Below are 21,938 nucleotides of genomic sequence, written 5' to 3'. Positions count from 1 at the left end.
TGAACATGTAGCTACAACTCCATGCTCTCTGGTCTATAGAGTAGTAGCCATTTCAACATGTAGCTAGCTACAACTCCATGCTCTCTGGTCTATAGAGTAGTAGCCATTTCAACATGTATCTACAACTCCATGCTCTCTGGTCTATAGAGTAGTAGCCATTTTAAGCGTGGGGACTCCCATCCCTGCGATTTCTTGACTAAATGTACATTTTGTCACGAGTGCTCGGAGCATTTTGATGTAATGTCTGTGCTCACATGGGCGTGGCCACTGACTTGGTTAAGACTTCATATGAAAAACAATTCTCTCATTTAGAAGGCTAACATCACATCTTCTCACAAATAGTTTCATTTTTAATCATACCAGTTCCCCAACATTTAGATGTGAATCTGATCACTGAGAATTATACACATTCAGATATACAGTTATGTTGTTCTACTGCCCTTTTAGTTACATTGCAAATCTTTAACAAATTCAACAGGATTGTTCTTTAAGTGCCCACGGACCATTCCAACTTGTTGGAATACAGAAATATTGTTTCATTATTAAACCATTTTATGCTAAGGTTTGGCCAAGTCTCTCTGTGTGTTCCACAGTCACACATTCCACTCTCAATATTTCAGTTTTTACGACCGGTCATAAAACGAATTGGAAGAAGAGAAGAAGAGAATCTGGTTTCTATAATTCATGCAAGTCATGACAGGAGCAATAGGTAACGATGCTCTGAAGCAGTTGTTGATATGATCCCTGATAAGAGCATAGGTTGGGGCAATACTGTTACATTGTTGCCGTACCCGGATTACTCAGTTGCCAGGCTGCTGGATTTGCTGGAGGTCAAAGGGGGGTGAGTGTAACCTGTGTGAAATGCCTAGCTAGTTAGCGGTGCGCGCTAGACTAGTAGGGTTTCAATTGGTGATGTCACTCGCTCTGAGACCTTGAAGTTCTTGTTTTGAGAGTTTGTGTAAAAGCCTAGATTGGGGCAAGGAGAGGGATGGAAGCAGTACTGGTACACAGGGGGTGTCTCTGGACTTAGAATAATACCACTTTCTGCCACACCTAACTGTATCTGTAGTAGGCATGTCATATCCACCTGCTGTATGTTGAGCGCAGGAGCCAAATACACACACACACACACACACACACACACACACACACACACACACACACACACGAAGGAGACACAGACTACCACACAGCAACCCAGAGAGTTAGAGACAGAACACAAACTCCCCTCTCCTGTGCTCTCTCCTCTCGTGTGTGAGTTGGCTACATGCATGTTGTCGACTTTGCTCTGGATGCTGGTGGAAGTCTTATATCTTGATGTGTGTGTGTGTGATAGACTCAGGATGGCTCTGGATGTTGGTGGCCTGGTGGCAGTGGTGGTCTTCTATGTCCTGATCCTGGCCATAGGGATCTGGGCCTCCAGGAAGTCCAAGAAGGAGGAGGAGAAATGTGTGGGCAGCAAGAGTGAGGTCAACATGATAGGAGGACGCAATATCAACGTTTTGGTGGGGGTTTTCACTATGACAGGTGAGTCCTCTGTGTGTGTGTAAGTAACAGAAACAGTACTTCAGCCTGGAGATGTCGGGGAAAATGTGTGTTATACCTTAGAGTAAACAGTAATGCTGTGACTGATATACGTTTTCCAGTAATGTGTTGTTCATTGAGATGTGTGCCCATGCTTGTGCTCAAGACTGTGTATCTGTTGTCATAGCGACGTGGGTTGGAGGGGGCTACATCATGGGCACTGCAGAGGCTGTCTACTCCCCCTCTCAAGGTCTCATCTGGGCTTTGGGGCCGCTGGCTTATCTTATCACCTTCCTATTGGGTAAGAAGCATGAAGAGAGCTTATCTGCAGTCAGCTGCATTGCTAGCATTAGAAGGAACTACACACCATCCACTAACTCTGGTAGTTAGTATTAGCAACACACCATCTACCCATACAGGTTGCAAGTATTAGTATTAACAACATGATAGCATTAGCATTAGCAACACACCATCCACTAAACACAGGTTGTTAGGTATTAGCAACACACCATCCACTAAACACACTAAGGGAGTGAACCACAGGAGACTGCTATAATGAGTGTTTCCCTAAAAGCTGTCTGTGTTTAAAGATCTTATATTGTACAGAAAGTGAATAGCTTAATCAATTGATAGTGACAGAATTAGATTACTTCCCAAGCAAAGTACATGTTTTGTCTCCTCGGCTGTAGAAGGTTGTAGCACAGCCTTTGAATGTCAAAGACATTAAACAATGATATCCTCATATGCATCGGCGTCACATCTTTCCCGGGTACTTTACAGCTTGTTTCTCGCATAAAGCATCACAAACCAAATCAGATCCATTTTATTTTCTTCAAAATGTTAAACTGTGAATGTGATCTTTGCCATTTTCTTTAAAACACAAAAACCACTGGGCCTCAAGGGACCCCCCTTCAAGCTAACGAACAGTAATTCTGACTGCAACATTCTAAAAGTGTAATTAATACATTTCATATATGCTATCGCTAAAATAATAATTTGTGTGTATTTATGAAGGTCTAAGGTAATATTAGAATACAATTCTTATTTTATTTCACATAACACAATAGCATTTTCATTGGTTTATGTTACTGTAGGCTATATGTAAAAACAAAACTCACAAAAAACACAATTTCCAGTGTTCAATTTCTATTTGTGGAGTGCCTTTTGTTACAACTATGAAACAAAAAAATGTATGTGTTGGAACACGGTAACAGCTTTCTTTTTATAACGCCAAAATAAAACAAATACACCAACCACCAAGATACACGATCAGCAAGACGCGCAGTCAAATGATAGAATCATCAGTAGCCTAAACATCATTATAAGCGCCAAGTGTGCTTGATAAATAATGAATGAAAGCAAAAATGACATTATAATGAATATAAGTGTCGATATGACAGCAGTCATACTATTTATACGTCGGATACCATGGCGAATTGGTCTGTTTCTTCTGTCATCAAAGTGGGAAGGTATGCATGGTCGTGGGCTACAGGAAGAGGAGGGCTGAACACGCCCCCATTCACATCCATGGGGCTGTAGTGGAGCGGGTCGAGAGACTGAAAAGAATTGGTATGGGTCCCCAGATTCTCAATTTTTTTTACAGCTGCACCATCGAGAGCATCCTGGCCAGGTGCATCAGCGCCTGGTATGGCAACTGCTCGGCATCCGACCGTAAGGCACTACAGAGGGTAATGCGTACAGCCCAGTACATCACTGTGACCAAGCTTCCTGCCATCCAGGACCTATATACTAGGCGGTGTCAGAGGAAGGCCCATGTGACAATAAAATTTGATTTGACATCTCTGGAGAGACCTGAAAATAGCTGTGCAGTGACACTCCCCATCCAACCTGACAGAGCTTGAGAAGATCTGCAGAGAAGATTGGGAGAAACTCCCCAAATACAGGTGTGCCAAGCACCGAACCCAAGAAGTCTTGAGGCTAAAATCGCTGCCAAAGGTGCTTCAATAAAGTACTGCGTAAAGGGTTCTTATGTAAATGTTCTAACTCACCCATTCTTCCCCATCATATTTACTTAATTTATTTCATCTGTTGTTAGATGTGTGAAATTTGTTTCGGTGTAGTTTAGGTTCAGTTACGAGGTGATTATGGGAGTGATTATCAACCGCTCACGGCACATTCCACTGTCAGGCGGGAGCAGGCCCTACTGCCAGGAGAAGGAGTGGAGCAGGCCCTACTGCCGGGAGAAGGAGTGGAGCAGGCCCTACTGCCGGGAGAAGGAGTGGAGCAGGCCCTACTGCCGGGAGAAGGAGTGGAGCAGGCCCTACTGTCGGGAGAAGGAGTGGAGCAGGCCCTACTGCCGGGAGAAGGAGTGGAGCAGGCCCTACTGCCGGGAGAAGGAGTGGAGCAGGCCCTACTGTCGGGAGAAGGAGTGGAGCAGGCCCTACTGTCGGGAGAAGGAGTGGAGCAGGCCCTACTGTCGGGAGAAGGAGTGGAGCAAGCCCTACTGTCGGGAGAAGGAGTGGAGCAGGCCCTACTGCCGGGAGAAGGAGTGGAGCAGGCCCTACTGCCGGGAGAAGGAGTGGAGCAGGCCCTACTGCCGGGAGAAGGAGTGGAGCAGGCCCTACTGCCGGGAGAAGGAGTGGAGCAGGCCCTACTGCCGGGAGAAGGAGTGGAGCAGGCCCTACTGCCGGGAGGAGGAGTGGAGCAGGCCCTACTGCCGGGAGGAGGAGTGGAGCAGGCCCTACTGCCGGGAGGAGGAGTGGAGCAGGCCCTACTGCCGGGAGGAGGAGTGGAGCAGGCCCTACTGCCGGGAGGAGGAGTGGAGCAGGCCCTACTGCCGGGAGGAGGAGTGGAGCAGGCCCTACTGCCGGGAGGAGGAGTGGAGCAGGCCCTACTGCCGGGAGGAGGAGTGGAGCAGGCCCTACTGCCGGGAGAAGGAGTGGAGCAGGCCCTACTGCCGGGAGAAGGAGTGGAGCAGGCCCTACTGTCGGGAGGAGTGGAGCAGGCCCTACTGCCGGGAGAAGGAGTGGAGCAGACCCTACTGCCGGGAGAAGGAGTGGAGCAGGCCCTACTGCCGGGAGAAGGAGTGGAGCAGGCCCTACTGCCTGGAGAAGGAGTGGAGCAGGCCCTACTGCCGGGAGAAGGAGTGGAGCAGGCCCTACTGCCGGGAGAAGGAGTGGAGCAGGCCCTACTGCCGGGAGAAGGAGTGGAGCAGGCCCTACTGTCGGGAGGAGTGGAGCAGGCCCTACTGCCGGGAGAAGGAGTGGAGCAGACCCTACTGCCGGGAGAAGGAGTGGAGCAGGCCCTACTGCCGGGAGAAGGAGTGGAGCAGGCCCTACTGCCGGGAGAAGGAGTGGAGCAGGCCCTACTGCCGGGAGAAGGAGTGGAGCAGGCCCTACTGCCGGGAGAAGGAGTGGAGCAGGCCCTACTGCCGGGAGAAGGAGTGGAGCAGGCCCTACTGCCGGGAGAAGGAGTGGAGCAGGCCCTACTGTCGGGAGAAGGAGTGGAGCAGGCCCTACTGCCGGGAGAAGGAGTGGAGCAGGCCCTACTGCCGGGAGAAGGAGTGGAGCAGGCCCTACTGCCGGGAGAAGGAGTGGAGCAGGCCCTACTGTCGGGAGAAGGAGTGGAGCAGGCCCTACTGCCGGGAGAAGGAGTGGAGCAGGCCCTACTGCCGGGAGAAGGAGTGGAGCAGGCCCTACTGCCGGGAGAAGGAGTGGAGCAGGCCCTACTGTCGGGAGAAGGAGTGGAGCAGGCCCTACTGTCGGGAGAAGGAGTGGAGCAGGCCCTACTGTCGGGAGAAGGAGTGGAGCAAGCCCTACTGTCGGGAGAAGGAGTGGAGCAGGCCCTACTGCTGGGAGGAGGAGTGGAGCAGGCCCTACTGCCGGGAGAAGGAGTGGAGCAGGCCCTACTGCCGGGAGGAGGAGTGGAGCAGGCCCTACTGCCGGGAGAAGGAGTGGAGCAGGCCCTACTGCCGGGAGAAGGAGTGGAGCAGGCCCTACTGCTGGGAGAAGGAGTGGAGCAGGCCCTACTGCCGGGAGAAGGAGTGGAGCAGGCCCTACTGCCGGGAGAAGGAGTGGAGCAGGCCCTACTGCCGGGAGAAGGAGTGGAGCAGGCCCTACTGTCGGGAGGAGTGGAGCAGGCCCTACTGCCGGGAGAAGGAGTGGAGCAGACCCTACTGCCGGGAGAAGGAGTGGAGCAGGCCCTACTGCCGGGAGAAGGAGTGGAGCAGGCCCTACTGCCGGGAGAAGGAGTGGAGCAGGCCCTACTGCCGGGAGAAGGAGTGGAGCAGGCCCTACTGCCGGGAGAAGGAGTGGAGCAGGCCCTACTGCCGGGAGAAGGAGTGGAGCAGGCCCTACTGCCGGGAGAAGGAGTGGAGCAGGCCCTACTGCCGGGAGGAGGAGTGGAGCAGGCCCTACTGCCGGGAGGAGGAGTGGAGCAGGCCCTACTGCCGGGAGAAGGAGTGGAGCAGGCCCTACTGCCGGGAGAAGGAGTGGAGCAGGCCCTACTGTCAGGAGAAAGAGGGACAACCGAGGGAAGACGATTAAAAAATGACATGCCCTCCTTAAACTGGTTAGAACGGTTTGTGATATTAAGATTCTAACACCGACAGTGTGTTGTATAGACTTATTTAGGTCAAGTCAAGGACGGAGGGGGGCATGACTTAATATGCAGTTAATGGACAGTTAATATGCAGTTAATGTTCAGTTAATATGCAGTTAATGGACAGCTAATGGACCGATAATGGATGGTTAGTGGGTTGTTGATGGGTTGTTAATGGGGTTGTTAATGGCGTTGTTAATGGGTAGTTAATGGTAAAAGGTAGGCCTATGGCATATCCTCTCATACCCCTCAATTTGAGTCCTGGTTTTAGCTTAACAGCTCTTCACTGACACCTAGGCAGACTATTTAAGGAGTGCATGGTGGGTGGATGAATTACCTGACAAATCTATGGATATAGCAGCCTATAGCCTAATTTTGTCTGTCAAACAGGTAGGTCTTCCTATTATTTCTTAAATAGATATAAATACAGCGCCTTGCGAAAGTATTCGGCCCCCTTGAACTTTGCGACCTTTTGCCACATTTCAGGCTTCAAACATAAACATATAAAACTGTATTTTTTTGTGAAGAATCAACAACATCATGAAGTGGAACGACATTTCAAACTTTTTTAACAAATCAAAAACTGAAAAATTGGGCGTGCAAAATTATTCTGCCCCTTTACTTTCAGTGCAGCAAACTCTCTCCAGAAGTTCAGTGAGGATCTCTGAATGATCCAATGTTGACCTAAATGACTAATTATGATAAATACAATCCACCTGTGTGTAATCAAGTCTCCGTATAAATGCACCTGCACTGTGATAGTCTCAGAGGTCCGTGAAAAGCGCAGAGAGCATCATGAAGAACAAGGAACACACCAGGCAGGTCCGAGATACTGTTGTGAAGAAGTTTAAAGCCGGATTTGAATACAAAAAGATTTCCCAAGCTTTAAACATCCCAAGGAGCACTGTGCAAGCGATAATATTGAAATGGAAGGAGTATCAGACCACTGCAAATCTACCAAGACCTGGCCGTCCCTCTAAACTTTCAGCTCATACAAGGAGAAGACTGATCAGAGATGCAGCCAAGAGGCCCATGATCACTCTGGATGAACTGCAGAGATCTACAGCTGAGGTGGGAGACTCTGTCCATAGGACAACAATCAGTTGTATATTGCACAAATCTGGCCTTTATGGAAGGAGTGGCAAGAAGAAAGCCATTTCTAAAAGATATCCATAAAAAGTGTCGTTTAAAGTTTGCCACAAGCCACCTGGGAGACACACCAGACATGTGGAAGAAGGTGCTCTGGTCAGATGAAACCAAAATTGAACTTTTTGGCAACAATGCAAAACGTTATGTTTGGCGTAAAAGCAACACAGCTGAACACACCATCCCCACTGTCAAACATGGTGGTGGCAGCATCATGGTTTGGGCCTGCTTTTCTTCAGCAGGGACAGGGAAGATGGATTGATGGGAAGATGGATGGAGCCAAATACAGGACCATTCTGGAAGAAAACCTGATAAGGTCTGCAAAAGACCTGAGACTGGGACGGAGATTTGTCATCCAACAAGACAATGATCCAAAACATAAAGCAAAATCTACAATGGAATGGTTCAAAAATAAACATATCCAGGTGTTAGAATGGCCAAGTCAAAGTCCAGACCTGAATCTAATCGAGAATCTGTGGAAAGAACTGAAAACTGCTGTTCACAAATGCTCTCTATCCAACCTCACTGAGCTCGAGCTGTTTTGCAAGGAGGAATGGGAAAAAATTTCAGTCTCTCGATGTGCAAAACTGATAGAGACATACCCCAAGCGACTTACAGCTGTAATCGCAGCAAAAGGTGGCGCTACAAAGTATTAACTTAAGGGGGCTGAATAATTTTGCACGCCCAATTTTTCAGTTTTTGATTTGTTAAAAAAGTTTGAAATATCCAATAAATGTCGTTCCACTTCATGATTGTGTCCCACTTGTTGTTGATTCTTCACAAAAAAATACAGTTTTATATCTTTATGTTTGAAGCCTGAAATGTGGCAAAAGGTCGCAAAGTTCAAGGGGGCCGAAAACTTTCGCAAGGCACTGTAGGCTCCAACACAGCGCCCTCTTGTTGTTAGTAATGTCTAATTAAAATTAAATGAATTATGCCTACTTGAATTGATCTACTTTCAGTCCATTTCCGATTGATTGTGCCAAGACTGCTACTTCAAGATTCAGCACCAGAATATAAATGACCCGAACCGGGCTTATTGTTCGGTCAATAACTCTGATAAATTCATCATGGGCAGTAGATATGTTTTTAATAAAATAATTTATAGTAGTAGCAAGCTATTAAAGTTCACCTCCGGTCCTCCTCCTCATCGTCACGCTCTCCTTCTCAAACTGAACAGAACATAGGCTATAGGCTCGTCCGTGCACAAGATATAGATTTTTTGGGACTAGGCCTAATCAAGAACTGTTAGAGGTTAGAATGACTTGTCTCTCCTCCTGAACTGCCACTGTAGGGCTACACAGCACAGCCATTGGTTAGGCAGCACAAAAAATAGTTTGGATCATGTGATTGAGACCACACTAAATAGCCTATAGCCTATGGATCATGTGATTGAGACCACACTAAATAGCCTATAGCCTATGGATCATGTGACTCAGACCACACTAAATAGCCTATAGCCTATGGATCATGTGACTCAGACCACACTAAATAGCCTATAGGCCACTTGATATTGCGCACCCAGCAGAGAATCAGGTGAGGGGTGGCATCAGGCACACATCGGTATATAGCCTAATAAGCAACTAATTCTAAAACACTGAGAAATAGTGAAATTCCATCAATTACAAATGACTAGATAAAAAAACAATAGTGAACCCTCCCGTTGACTGAAATGGAAAAAAGCATGCCCCTCCCCTATTTTTCCCCAGGTACCCATTCTGTCCATTTAGATCCATCCCTAACACAGGTCCCCATTCTGTCCATTTAGATCCATCCCTAACACAGGTACACAGGTACCCATTCTGTCCATTTAGATCCATCCCTAACACAGGTACACAGATACACAGGTACCCATTCTGTCCATTTAGATCCATCCCTATACACAGATACACAGGTCCCCATTCTGTCCATTTAGATCCATCCCTAACACAGATACACAGGTCCCCATTCTGTCCATTTAGATCCATCCCTAACACAGGTCCCCATTCTGTCCATTTAGATCCATCCCTAACACAGGTCCCCATTCTGTCCATTTAGATCCATCCCTATACACAGATACACAGGTCCCCATTCTGTCCATTTAGATCCATCCCTAACACAGATACACAGGTCCCCATTCTGTCCATTTAGATCCATCCCTAACACAGGTCCCCATTCTGTCCATTTAGATCCATCCCTAACACAGGTCCCCATTCTGTCCATTTAGATCCATCCCTAACACAGGTCCCCATTCTGTCCATTTAGATCCATCCCTAACACAGGTCCCCATTCTGTCCATTTAGATCCATCCGTAACACAGGTCCCCAATTCTGTCCATTTAGATCCATCCCTAACACAGATACACAGGTACACAGGTCCCCATTCTGTCCATTTAGATCCATCCCTAACACAGGTCCCCATTCTGTCCATTTAGATCCATCCCTAACACAGGTCCCCATTCTGTCCATTTAGATCCATCCGTAACACAGGTCCCCATTCTGTCCATTTAGATCCATCCCTAACACAGATACACAGGTACACAGGTCCCCATTCTGTCCATTTAGATCCATCCCTAACACAGGTCCCCATTCTGTCCATTTAGATCCATCCCTAACACAGGTCCCCATTCTGTCCATTTAGATCCATCCCTAACACAGATACACAGGTACACAGGTCCCCATTCTGTCCATTTAGATCCATCCCTAACACAGGTCCCCATTCTGTCCATTTAGATCCACCCCTAACACAGATACACAGGTACATAGGTCCCCATTCTGTCCATTTAGATCCATCCCTAACACAGGTCCCCATTCTGTCCATTTAGATCCATCCCTAACACAGATACACAGGTCCCCATTCTGTCCATTTAGATCCATCTCTAACACAGGTACCCATTCTGTCCATTTAGATCCATCCCTAACACAGGTACCCATTCTGTCCATTTAGATCCATCCCTAACACAGGTCCCCATTCTGTCCATTTAGATCCATCCCTAACACAGGTACCCATTCTGTACATTTAGATCCATCCCTAACACAGGTACCCATTCTGTACATTTAGATCCATCCCTAACACAGGTACCCATTCTGTACATTTAGATCCATCCCTAACACAGGTCCCCATTCTGTCCATTTAGATCCATCCCTAACACAGGTCCCCATTCTGTACATTTAGATTCATCCCTAACACAGGTACCCAGATACACAGGTACCCAGATACACAGGTACCCAGATACACAGGTACACATGTACACAGGTACCCAGATACACAGGTACCCAGATACACAGGTACCCAGATACACAGGTACCCAGATACACAGGTACCCAGATACACAGGTACACAGGTACCCAGATACACATGTACACAGGTACCCAGATACACAGGTACACAGGTACCCAGATACACAGATACACAGGTACACAGGTACCCAGATACACAGGTACACAGATACACAGGTACACAGGTACCCAGATACACAGGTACCCAGATACACAGGTACCCAGATACACAGGTACCCAGATACACAGGTACCCAGATACACAGGTACCCAGATACCCAGATACACAGATACACAGGTACCCAGATACACAGGTACACAGGTACCCAGATACACAGGTACACAGGTACCCAGATACACAGGTACACAGGTACCCAGATACACAGGTACCCAGATACACAGGTACACAGATACACAGGTACACAGGTGCTCCAGTATCCCTGCACATTGTACATATACAGTTAGATCCATAAATATTTGGACATTGATCAAGTTATAATTTCTACCACAGCATATTGGAGCTGAAATTAAAGAATGTTTATGAGCTGAAAGGGCAGACTTTCAGCTTTAATTTGAGGGTATTTACATTCAAATGGGGTAAACGTGTAGGAATTACAACCCTTTTTAAATGTGATCCCTCCCTTTTTAAGGGACCAAAAGTAATTGGACAATTGGCTGCTCAGCTGTTCCATGGCCAGGTGTGTGTTATTCCCTCATTAGTTCATTTACAAGTAAGCAGAGAAAAGGTCTAGCGTTGATTTCAAGTGTGGCATTTGCATTTGGAAGTCCAAAGAGCTGTCACTGCCAGTGAAGCCAGCCATCATTAGGCTGACAAATCAAAACAAACCCATCAGAGAGATAACAAAAAACACTAGGTGTGGCCAAATCAACTATTTGGTACATTCTTAAAAAGAAAGATCGCAGCGAAGAGCTTAGGAACACCAAAAGGCCCAGAAGACCACGGAAAACAACTGTGGTGGACGACATAATCATTCTTTCCCTGGTGAAGAAAAACCTCTTCACAACAGTTGACCAGATGAAGAACACCCTCCAGGAGGGAGGCCTATCTGTGTCAAAGTCAACAATCAAGAGAAGACTTCACCAGAGTAAATACAGAGGGTTTATCACTAGATGGTAAACCTCAAAAACACGAAGACCAGATTAGAGTTGGCCAAAAACATGTAAAAATGCCTGTACAGTTCTGCAACAGCATCCTATGGACAGATGAGACAAAGATCAACTTGTACCAGAATGATGGGAAGAGAAGAGTATGGAGAAGGGAAGGTACTGCTCATGATCTGAAGCATATCATCTCATCTGTGAAGCATGGTGGAGGTGGGGTTATGGTGTGGGCATGTATGGCTGTCAATGGAACTGGTTCCTTGTATTTATTGATGATGTGACTGCTGACAAAAGCAGCAGGATGAATGATGTGTTTAGGGCTATATTATCTGCTCAGATTCAGCCAAATGCTTAAACATTTATTGGACAGTGCTTCACAGTGCAGATGGACAATGACCCGAAGTACACTGCGAAAGCAACCCCAATACTTTTTTGAGGCAAAGAAGTGGAATGTTCTGCAATGGCCAAGTCAATCACCTGACCTGAATCCAATTGAGCTTCCATTTCACTTGCTGAAGGCAAAACGCCCAATGAACAAGCAGGAACTGAAGACAGCTGCAGTAATGGCCTGGCAGAGCATCCCCAGGGAAGAAACCCAGCATCTGGTGATGTCTATGGGTTCCAGACTTCAGGCAGTCATTGACCGTAAAGTATTTGCAACCAAGTCTTAAAACTCACAATTTAATTTATGATTATGTTAGTTTGTCCAATTACTTTTGAGCCCCTAAAATGTGGCTCTAACCAACAGTGCAAAAACGGTATTATGTGAACAATAGGTAAGTAAAGAAATAAAAACAACAGTAAAAAGACAGTAAATAAATAACAGTATTGAGGCTATATACAGTAGAGGCTATATTCAGTAGAGGCTACATACAGTAGCGAGGCTATATACAGTAGCGAGGCTATATACAGTAGAAAGGCTATATACAGTAGAGAGGATACATACAGTAGAGGGGCTATATACAGTAGAGGGGCTACATACAGTAGAGAGGCTACATACAGTAGAGAGGCTACATACAGTAGAGAGACTACATACAGTAGCGAGGCTATATACAGTAGAGGGGCTATAACAGTAGAGAGGCTATATTCAGTAGAGGCTACGTACAGTAGCGAGGCTATATACAGTAGCGAGGCTATATACAGTAGAAAGGCTATATACAGTAGAGAGGATACATACAGTAGAGGGGCTATATACAGTAGAGGGTCTATAACAGTAGAGAGGCTACATACAGTAGAGAGGCTACATACAGTAGAGAGGCTACATACAGTAGAGAGACTACATACAGTAGCGAGGCTATATACAGTAGAGGGGCTATAACAGTAGAGAGGCTATATTCAGTAGAGGCTACATACAGTAGCGAGGCTATATACAGTAGCGAGGCTATATACAGTAGAAAGGCTATATACAGTAGAGAGGATACATACAGTAGAGGGGCTATATACAGTAGAGGGGCTATAACAGTAGAGAGGCTACATACAGTAGAGAGGCTACATACAGTAGAGAGGCTACATACAGTAGAGAGGCTACATACAGTAGAGAGGCTATATACAGTAGAGAGACTACATACAGTAGAGAGACTACATACAGTAGCGAGGCTACATACAGTAGCGAGGCTATATACAGTAGAGGCTATATACAGTAGCGCGGCTATATACAGTAGAGAGGCTATATACAGTAGCTAGGCTATATACAGTAGAGAGGCTATATACAGTAGAGAGGCTATATACAGTAGAGAGGCTATATACAGTAGAGAGGCTATATACAGTAGCGAGGCTATATACAGTAGCGAGGCTATATACAGTAGAGGCTATATACAGTAGAGATGCTATATACAGTAGCGAGCCTATAATAGTAGCGAGGCTATATACAGGCACCGGTTAGTCGGGCTGATTGAGGTAGTGTGTACATGTAGATATGGTTAAAGTGACTATGCATATATGTATGATAAACAGAGAGTAGCAGAAGCGTAAAAGAGGGGTTGGTGGGTGGTGGGACACAAAGCAGATAGCCTGGTTAGCCAATGTGCGGGGGCACTGGTTGGTCGGCCAATTGAGGTAGTATGTAAATGAATGTGGAGTTAAAGTGACTATGCATATATGATAAACAGAGAGTAGCAGCAGCGTAAAAGAGGGGTTGGGGAGGCACACAATGCAAATAGTCTGGGTAACCATTTGGTTACCTGTTCAGGAGTCTTATGGCTTGGGGGGAAAAACTGTTGAGAAGCCTTTTTGTCCTATACTTGGCACTCTGGTACCGCTTGCCATGCGGTAGTAGAGAGAACAGTCTATGACTGGGGTGGCTGGGGTCTTTGACAATTTTTAGGGCCTTCATCTGACACCGCCTGGTGTAGAGGTCCTTGATGGCAGGCAGCTTAGCCCCAGTGATGTACTGGGCCGTACACACTGCCCTCTGTAGTGCCTTGTGGTCAGAGGCCAAGCAATTGCCATACCAGGCAGTGATGCAACCAGTCAAGATGCTCTCGATGTTGCAGCTGTAGAACCTTTTGAGGATCTAAGGACCCATGGCAAATATTTTTAGTTTCCTGAGAGGGAATAGGTTTTGTCGTGCCCTCTTCACAACTGTCTTGGTGTGTTCGGACCATTCTAATTTGTTGGTGATGTGGACACCAAGGAACTTGAAGACCTCAACCTGCTCCACTACAGCCTCGTTGATGAGAATGGGGGCGTGCTCGGCCCTCCTTTTCCTGTAGTCCACATTCATCTCCTTAGTCTTGGTTACGTTGAGGGAGAGGTTGTTATTCTGGCACCACCTAGCCAGGTCTCTGACCTCCTCCCTATAGGCTGTCTCGTTGTTGTCGGTGATCAGGCCTACCACTGTTGTGTCGTCTGCAAACTTAATGATGGTGTTGGAGTTGTGCCTGGCCATGCAGTTGTTGGTGAACAGAGAGTACAGGAGGGGACTGAGCACGCACCCCTGGGGGGCTCCAGTGTTGAGGATCAGCGTGGCAGATGTGTTTCTACCTACCCTCACCACCTGGGGGCGGCCCGTCAGGAAGTCCAGTATCCAGTTGCAGAGGGAGGTGTTTAGTCCCAGGATCCTTAGCTTAGTGATGAGCTTTGAGGGTACTGAATGGTGTTGAATGCTGAGCTGTAGTCAATGAATAGCATTCTCACATAGGTGTTCCTTTTGTCCAGGTGGGAAAGGGCAGTTGTTGAAGGATTTTAATTCTTCTGTTTTAATTCCCAATCAAAATTAAACACTCTGTCAATGCATAAGGGTTTGTAAGACCCTTATTTTATAAGAATGGACAGAGCCCCGGTCTTAAAAGATAAGTAACAGCCTTTATCAAGAGAGTACTGAGTTCATACACATTTTACCACAGGTTATAAACTGAAAATGACGTCAGCATTTTCTAAATGTTACATCTCTTCTTGACACTGGTAGAAAGGCCCTATAGCTCTCAAGCCTTCCCTCCTCGCCTAGAGCCAAGGTCAGTCAGTGTGGATTAACATTCTAAACAGTCTGGAGATAGTCCGTCCCTACCATCTGGAGATTTGTACAAAGGAACAGACCGTCATTGTACTAAACTCCCGACTACATTCACTACATTATATTCAATAATTGGGAGCAAGAGAGAAAATTCATACATGTACAGTAACATAACAGCATTCGGATCAGTCAGTCCTGATTGAAATGTATGCATAATTAGTCATCATTGATAAAAATTCCCTTAACAGCAGTGTGGAGTGCAATAGAGATTGCATCATCTGTGGATCTGTTTGGGCATAATGCAAATTGGAGTGGGTCTAGGGTTTCTGGGATAATGGTGTTGATGTGAGCCATGACCAGACTTTCAAAGCACTTTATGGCTACGGACGTGAGTGCTACGGGTCTGTAATCATTTAGGCAGGTTGCCTTCGTGTTCTTGGGCACACTGGACTATGGTCGTCTGCTTGAAACATGTTGATATTGCAGACTCAATCAGGGACATGTTGAAAATGTCAGTTAGCGATGTACACATCCATCTTATTACTTAGGCTTACATAGTTGATGATGCTGACTTGATTATCGCCTTAGGGAAGTGTTATTTGGCATCACGTATACACAGAAAGATGTGGGATTTCATTACTGTGTCTTTTATCTGTTTTCTGTTTCTGTGTCCAACAGCAGGGCTATTTTTTGCTAAGCCAATGAGATCACAGCGCTACGTGACGATGATGGACCCGTTTCAGCTTCGCTATGGAAACTCGATCACCGTCGCGTTGCTGCTTCCCGCACTGATTAGTGACGTGCTCTGGGTGGCCTGCATCCTCGCTGCCCTGGGTCAGTAACCCATGACCTCTGACCCTAACACTCAAAACTAATGGTTGGCTATTGATTAACTCTGCATCCAAACAATGTATTTGAAATATGTGTGTGTGTGTGCGTGCGTGCGTGTGTTGCAGGAGGGACGATGAGTGTGATTCTGGGCTTGTCCTCGTACTATTCCATTGCTCTATCTGCAGCAGTAGCCATCACCTACACACTGATGGGAGGGCTCTACTCTGTGGCCTACACAGACGTCATCCAACTCTTCTTCATGTTCATCGCTCTGGTGAGAGAAACAGAGAGGTTTTTCCACTTCTCAGTCAAAGCACAGCGTAGATTAGATGTATGAATTACATCAGTTCTGGGTTATATTAGGTGGATTCTGCAGTATAATGTAAAGCCCAGTGTAAAGTGCAATATGAATAGTGTGGTTTTGTTTTTCAGTGGCTCTGCGTTCCCTTTCTGGTTCTCAACCCAGCATCCTCGGAGGTCACACTCGCAGCCTTTTTCAACCAATCACAGCAGGCGCCCTTGATGGGCGAACTGAAGTTGGAACATGCTGGGAAATGGATAGATGAGCTGCTTTTATTGGTTAGATTTTTGTAGTGTTTGTGTGTGTGTGTGTGTGTGTGTGTGTGTGCATCAGATTGCTTGTTGATTCAGTGTGGAGGGAAAAACCAGTAGATGAGGACTTTAGGTAGAGTTTAGGGGTAAGTAGTTAGGGTAAGTGTAGGGTTTGTTTTGGTAGAAATTGGTTGTGAGGATTAAACTGCATATCTGAAATGGTTTAGTTCTAATTTTTCACACCACCATTTTGTCTGGAACCTCCACTAGGGGTGCTCATGAGTAAAAGAGGGTCCTGAAAGATGGCCTCAAATGTGCACAGGAGCAAAATAAATTGTTTCATGGTATATTATGTATGTTATGAACCATACATTTTAAATTTGAGTCCGAACATGAGGTAAAGAATTTACAACCAAAGTCCTGGACTGTCTTTAACATGTCAACTATAGACGACGCAGGGTTGTTGGCACCTTAACTGGTGAGGACAGGCTCGTGGTAATGGCTGGATTAGAATAGGTGGAATGGGATCAAATAAATCAAACAGATGGTTTCTATGTGTTTGATACCATTCACTCCGTTCCAGCCATTATTAGGAACCACCCTCCCCTCACCAGCCACCTGTTGTAGACAACAAAGTCTTCGAAAAGTCACCATCATATACAGTATCTCTACCCTACATCGTATCTCTACACTACATCGTATCTCTACACTACATCGTATCTCTACACTACATCATATCTCTACAGTACATCATATCTCTATACTACACCATATCTCTACACTACACCATATCTCTACAGTGCATCATATCTCTACAGTGCATCATATCTCTACACTACATCGTATATCTACACTACATCATATATCTACACTACATCGTATCTCTACACTACATCATATCTCTACAGTACATCATATCTCTACAGTGCATCGTATATCTACACTACATCGTATATCTACACTACACCATATCTCTACAGTGCATCATATCTCTACAGTGCATCATATCTCTACACTACATCGTATATCTACACTACATCATATATCTACACTACATCGTATCTCTACACTACATCATATCTCTACAGTACATCATATCTCTACAGTGCATCGTATATCTACACTACATCGTATATCTACACTACATCGTATATCTACACTACATCGTATCTCTACACTACATCGTATCTCTACACTACATCGTATCTCTACACTACATCGTATCTCTACACTACATCGTATCTCTACACTACATCATATCTCTACAGTACATCATATATCTACACTAAATCATATCTTTACACTACATCATATCTCTACACTACATCATATCTCTACACTAAATCCTATCTCTACACTACATCGTATCGCTACACTACATCGTATCTCTACACTACATCGTATCTCTACACTACATCATATCTCTACACTACATCATATCTCTACACTACATCATATCTCTACACTACATCATATCTCTACACTACATCGTATCTCTACACTACATCATATCTCTACAGTACATCATATCTCTACACTACATCATATCTCTACAGTACATTGTATCTCTACACTACATCATATCTCTACAGTACATTGTATCTCTACACTACATTATATATTTCTACAGTACATTATATATTTCTACAGTACATCATATCTCTACACTACATCATATCTCACTACATTGTATCTCTACACTACATTGTATATTTCTACAGTACATCATATCTCTACACTACATTATATATTTCTACAGTACATCATATCTCTACACTACATCATATCTCACTACATTGTATATTTCTACAGTACATCATATCTCTACACTACATTATATATTTCTACAGTACGATGCATCACATCGTACAGCTCAATTTTGAGTCTCATAGCAAAGGGTCTGAAAATGTATGTAAATAAGGGATTTTATTTTTTATTTTGCAAAAACTTCTAGAAGCCTGTTTTTGCTTTGTCATTATGGGGTATTGTGTGGAGATTGATGAGGAAACAATAGAATTTAATACATTTTAGAATAAATCTGTAACATAACAAAATGTGGAAAAAGTAAATGGGTCTGAATACTTTCCGAATGCCCTGCATGTGACTCCCCCCCACTCTCTCTCTCTCTCTCTCTCTCTCTCTCTCTCTCTCTCTCTCTCTCTCTCTCTCTCTCTCTCTCTCTCTCTCTCTCTCTCTCTCTCTCTCTCTCTCTCTCTCTCTCTCTCTCTCTCTCTCTCTCTCTCTCTCTCTCTCTCTCTCTCTCTCTCTCTCTCTCTCTCTCTCTCTCTCTCTCTCTCTCTCTCTCTCTCTCTCTCTCTCTCAGGCGTCGGACAGGGAGTGTGTGTGTGGGTGATCCGTATCAGTGTGTTGCTGGTGGGACTGGCTGGTACAGGCCTGGCGTTTGCTGAGGACAGTGTGTTTGCCTTCTGGCTGATCAGTGGAGACCTCATCTACTGCGTGGTCTTCCCCCAGCTGATCTGTGTTCTTCACTGCCGCTGTGCTAATGGCTACGGTGCTACCTCTGGTTACCTTGTGGCAGTCACTCTGAGGCTGCTGAGTGGAGAGCCTCTCATCCGGCTTCCAACGGCCCTCCTGTTCCCTGGTTGGAGGGAGGAGGGAGGAGTCATCCACCAGTACTTCCCCTTCAGGACTCTGGTGATGTTGTCATCTCTTGTGTGTATCCCCCTAGCCTCCAGCCTGGCCACCCTGGCCTTCAGCCACCGCCTGCTGCCCTGCTCTTGGGACCTGCTGGCCGCACTGGGGGAGGAGGAGAGGGGAAAGGATGGTGACGATGGGAAACCTGCTGTCACCGAAAATCTCCTGGCCATCTCCAGCACCAGCTGCTAGGAACAGAGGGAGGGAGGGGTACGCTGGGAGTCAAGCAGCAACTTCTCCCCCCTAAGGATGGGCAGGGGTGTTTGTGTGTTTCTTCACTGTCTAATCATGCCATGGGGTTGTTTAGTGACAGACATGTATCTAAAATAAATCTATCGCTTGACAGTTTCATTTTAGAGAGACAAATAACCATGTTGTTATAGCAAAATGCTATATATCCTCCTCACTCTAAGAGAAAGAAGTAGGACTGCTAGGTTTTACACAGTTAAAAGTAATAAATAATAACATTTTTTTTATAAAGAACAGTATAAATTATACAATTGATACATCAATATTACATTTTTAAAGTCATTAAATACAGTAATATGAGATCTGTTTGTAAAACATTTACTTTTTTAACATTTTTGTTTATTAACAGATGCTCTTATGCAGAGCGACTTACAGTTAGTGCGTTCATCTTAAGCTAGCTAGGCGAGACAACCACATATCACTGTCAAATATACAGGGTACGAACATTCCATTCTAGCTAAACAATGGTTATATAGTGTTACCCATGATGAGCAATCTTTTCTCATGAAAAAGCACACATGAAAAATTGGTGGATATAGCATTTTGGAATTAAACTCTTCAATAACACTGCTTAAGAAGGGAGAAGTAATTGCTTGGAGGGGCTAATGAGTACTGAATAACTGCTCTGTTATTGTGACGGTCTAAGTGATCATTGAGTATTTGGTATAGGGTCAAGGGTCATAGTTAGCTTTAATCTCTGGAAAGATTTTCAGTTGTATGTTTTCCTGCATCTTCATTGTGTAATATCTCTGCCATGTATGTACAGGCTACTCTGTCTTGCTTCAGAGTAGCCTATAGTCAAAGTCCCACCATAGAAACGTGGAGGCAATTACTTTTAATAAAGACTTCCTCATTATGCTTTCTCCTGTACTATTGGTTTTCTTTCATCTTCATTGTCTAGCAGCCAAAGGCATTATCATATTATCAACCCGTGATAGTGTAGTTGTTGCATCTTTAAATCCCCTCTCCTTTTACATTTCTAATGGATATTTCCATCTCTATCCATGGAACCTCTCACATGTGCAGTCGGCATTTTAGAAAGGTGTTTTGCCGCAAATTGCATTTCAGAACATATACAAGTAGGCCTACTGACGTGCGTACATTGCCGCGCCTAAAATTTGAGTAAATAATAGTTTACCATCATTTTAAATTAAACATTCCTATCTGTTCAATCAGCCTTATTAATTGATACAGCGTATACCTCCACTACACTACTTTGATACAGTGGGGAAAACAAGTATTTGATACACAGCCGATTATGCAGGTTTTCCTACTTACATGTAGAGGTCTGTAATTTTAATCATAGGTGCACTTCAACTGTGAGAGACGGAATCTAAAACAAAAATCCAGTAAATCACATTGTATGATTTTTAAGTAATTGATTTGCATTTTATTGCATGACATAAGTATTTGATACATCAGAAAAGCAGAACCTAACATTTGGTACAGAAACCTTTGTTTGCAATTACAGAGATCATACGTTTCCTGTAGTTCTTGACCAGGTTTGCACACACTGTAGCAGGGATTTTGGGCCACTCCTCCATACAGACCTTCTCCAGATCCTTCAGGTTTCGGTGCTGTCACTGGGCAATATGGACTTTCAGCTCCCTCCAAAGATTTTCTATTGGGTTCAGGTCTGGAGACTGGCTAGGCCACTCCAGGACCTTGAGATGCTTCTTACGGAGCCACTCTTTAGTTGCCCTGGCTGTGTGTTTTGGGTCATTGTCATGCTGGAAGACCCAGCCACGACCCATCTTCAATGCTCTTACTGAGGGAAGGAGGTTGTTGGCCAAGATCTCGCGATACATGGCCCCATCCATCCTCCCCTCAATACGGTGCAGTCGTCCTGTCCCCTTTGCAGAAAAGCATACCCAAAGAATGATGTTTCCACCTCCATGCTTCATGGTTGGGATGGTGTTCTTGGGGTTGTACTCGGGGTTGTACTCATCCTTCTTCTTCCTCCAAACACGGCGAGTAGAGTTGAGACAAAAATAGAGCTTTTTGGTCTAATCAGACCACATTACCTTCTCCCGTTCCTCCTCTGGATCCTCCAGATGGTCATTTGCAAACCTCAGACGGGCCTGGACATGCGCTGGCTTGAGCATGGGGACCTTGCGTGTGCTGCAGGATTTTAATCCATGACGGCGTAGTGTGTTACTAATGGTTTTCTTTGAGACTGTGGTCCCAGCTCTCTTCAGGTCATTGACCAGGTCCTGGCGTGTAGTTCTGGGCTGATCTCTCACCTTCCTCATGATCATTGATGCCCCACGAGGTGAGATCTTGCGTGGAGCCCCAGACCAAGGGTGATTGAACTTCTTCCATTTTCTAATAATTGCGCCAACAGTTGTTGCCTTCTCACCAAGCTGCTCGTAGGGTAGGGTAGGGTAGGGGCTAGGTCCAGTTAACACCAGATCAGTAGGGTCAGGGTAGGGGCTAGGTCCAGTTAACACCAGATCAATAGGGTAGGGGCTAGGTCCAGTTAACACCAGATCAGTAGGGTCAGGGGAGGGGCTAGGTCCAGATACCACCAGATCATCAAGGTCAGGGTAGGGGCTAGGTCCAGTTAACACCAGATAAGAAGGGTCAGGGTAG

The 21,938-nt window shown here is 45.4% G+C and overlaps 1 protein-coding gene across 1 annotated transcript; it reads left to right on the top strand.

Annotated features, from left to right (window-relative positions):
- Positions 1-619: 619 nt before the first annotated feature.
- Positions 620-20,208, top strand: LOC110508027 (high affinity choline transporter 1-like). The gene is made up of 8 exons (XM_036965037.1): positions 620-841; positions 1,337-1,527; positions 1,712-1,825; positions 15,738-15,893; positions 16,016-16,164; positions 16,323-16,480; positions 16,892-16,937; positions 18,777-20,208. Exons 1-8 carry the CDS (start codon positions 738-740, stop codon positions 19,287-19,289), a joined length of 1,431 nt encoding a protein of 476 aa, XP_036820932.1. The 5' UTR covers positions 620-737; the 3' UTR covers positions 19,290-20,208.
- The last annotated feature ends 1,730 nt before the right edge of the window (positions 20,209-21,938 follow it).

This window comes from Oncorhynchus mykiss, chromosome 27 (assembly GCF_013265735.2).
Source record: "Oncorhynchus mykiss isolate Arlee chromosome 27, USDA_OmykA_1.1, whole genome shotgun sequence".
Taxonomy (NCBI): Eukaryota; Metazoa; Chordata; class Actinopteri; order Salmoniformes; family Salmonidae; genus Oncorhynchus; species Oncorhynchus mykiss.
The sequence above is the reverse complement of the archived record's forward strand: the minus strand, read 5'-3'. Positions and strand labels throughout refer to the sequence as shown.

Excerpts from the sequence above, each read along its gene's own strand:
- LOC110508027 (XM_036965037.1), top strand. The coding sequence starts at position 738 with ATGATCCCTGATAAGAGCATAGGTTGGGGCAATACTGTTACATTGTTG. Across the intron at positions 1,528-1,711 it reads GGGGGTTTTCACTATGACAG|CGACGTGGGTTGGAGGGGGC; the intron begins GTGAGTCCTCTG and ends CTGTTGTCATAG. Across the intron at positions 16,481-16,891 it reads CTTTTATTGGTTAGATTTTT|ACGACGCAGGGTTGTTGGCA; the intron begins GTAGTGTTTGTG and ends TGTCAACTATAG.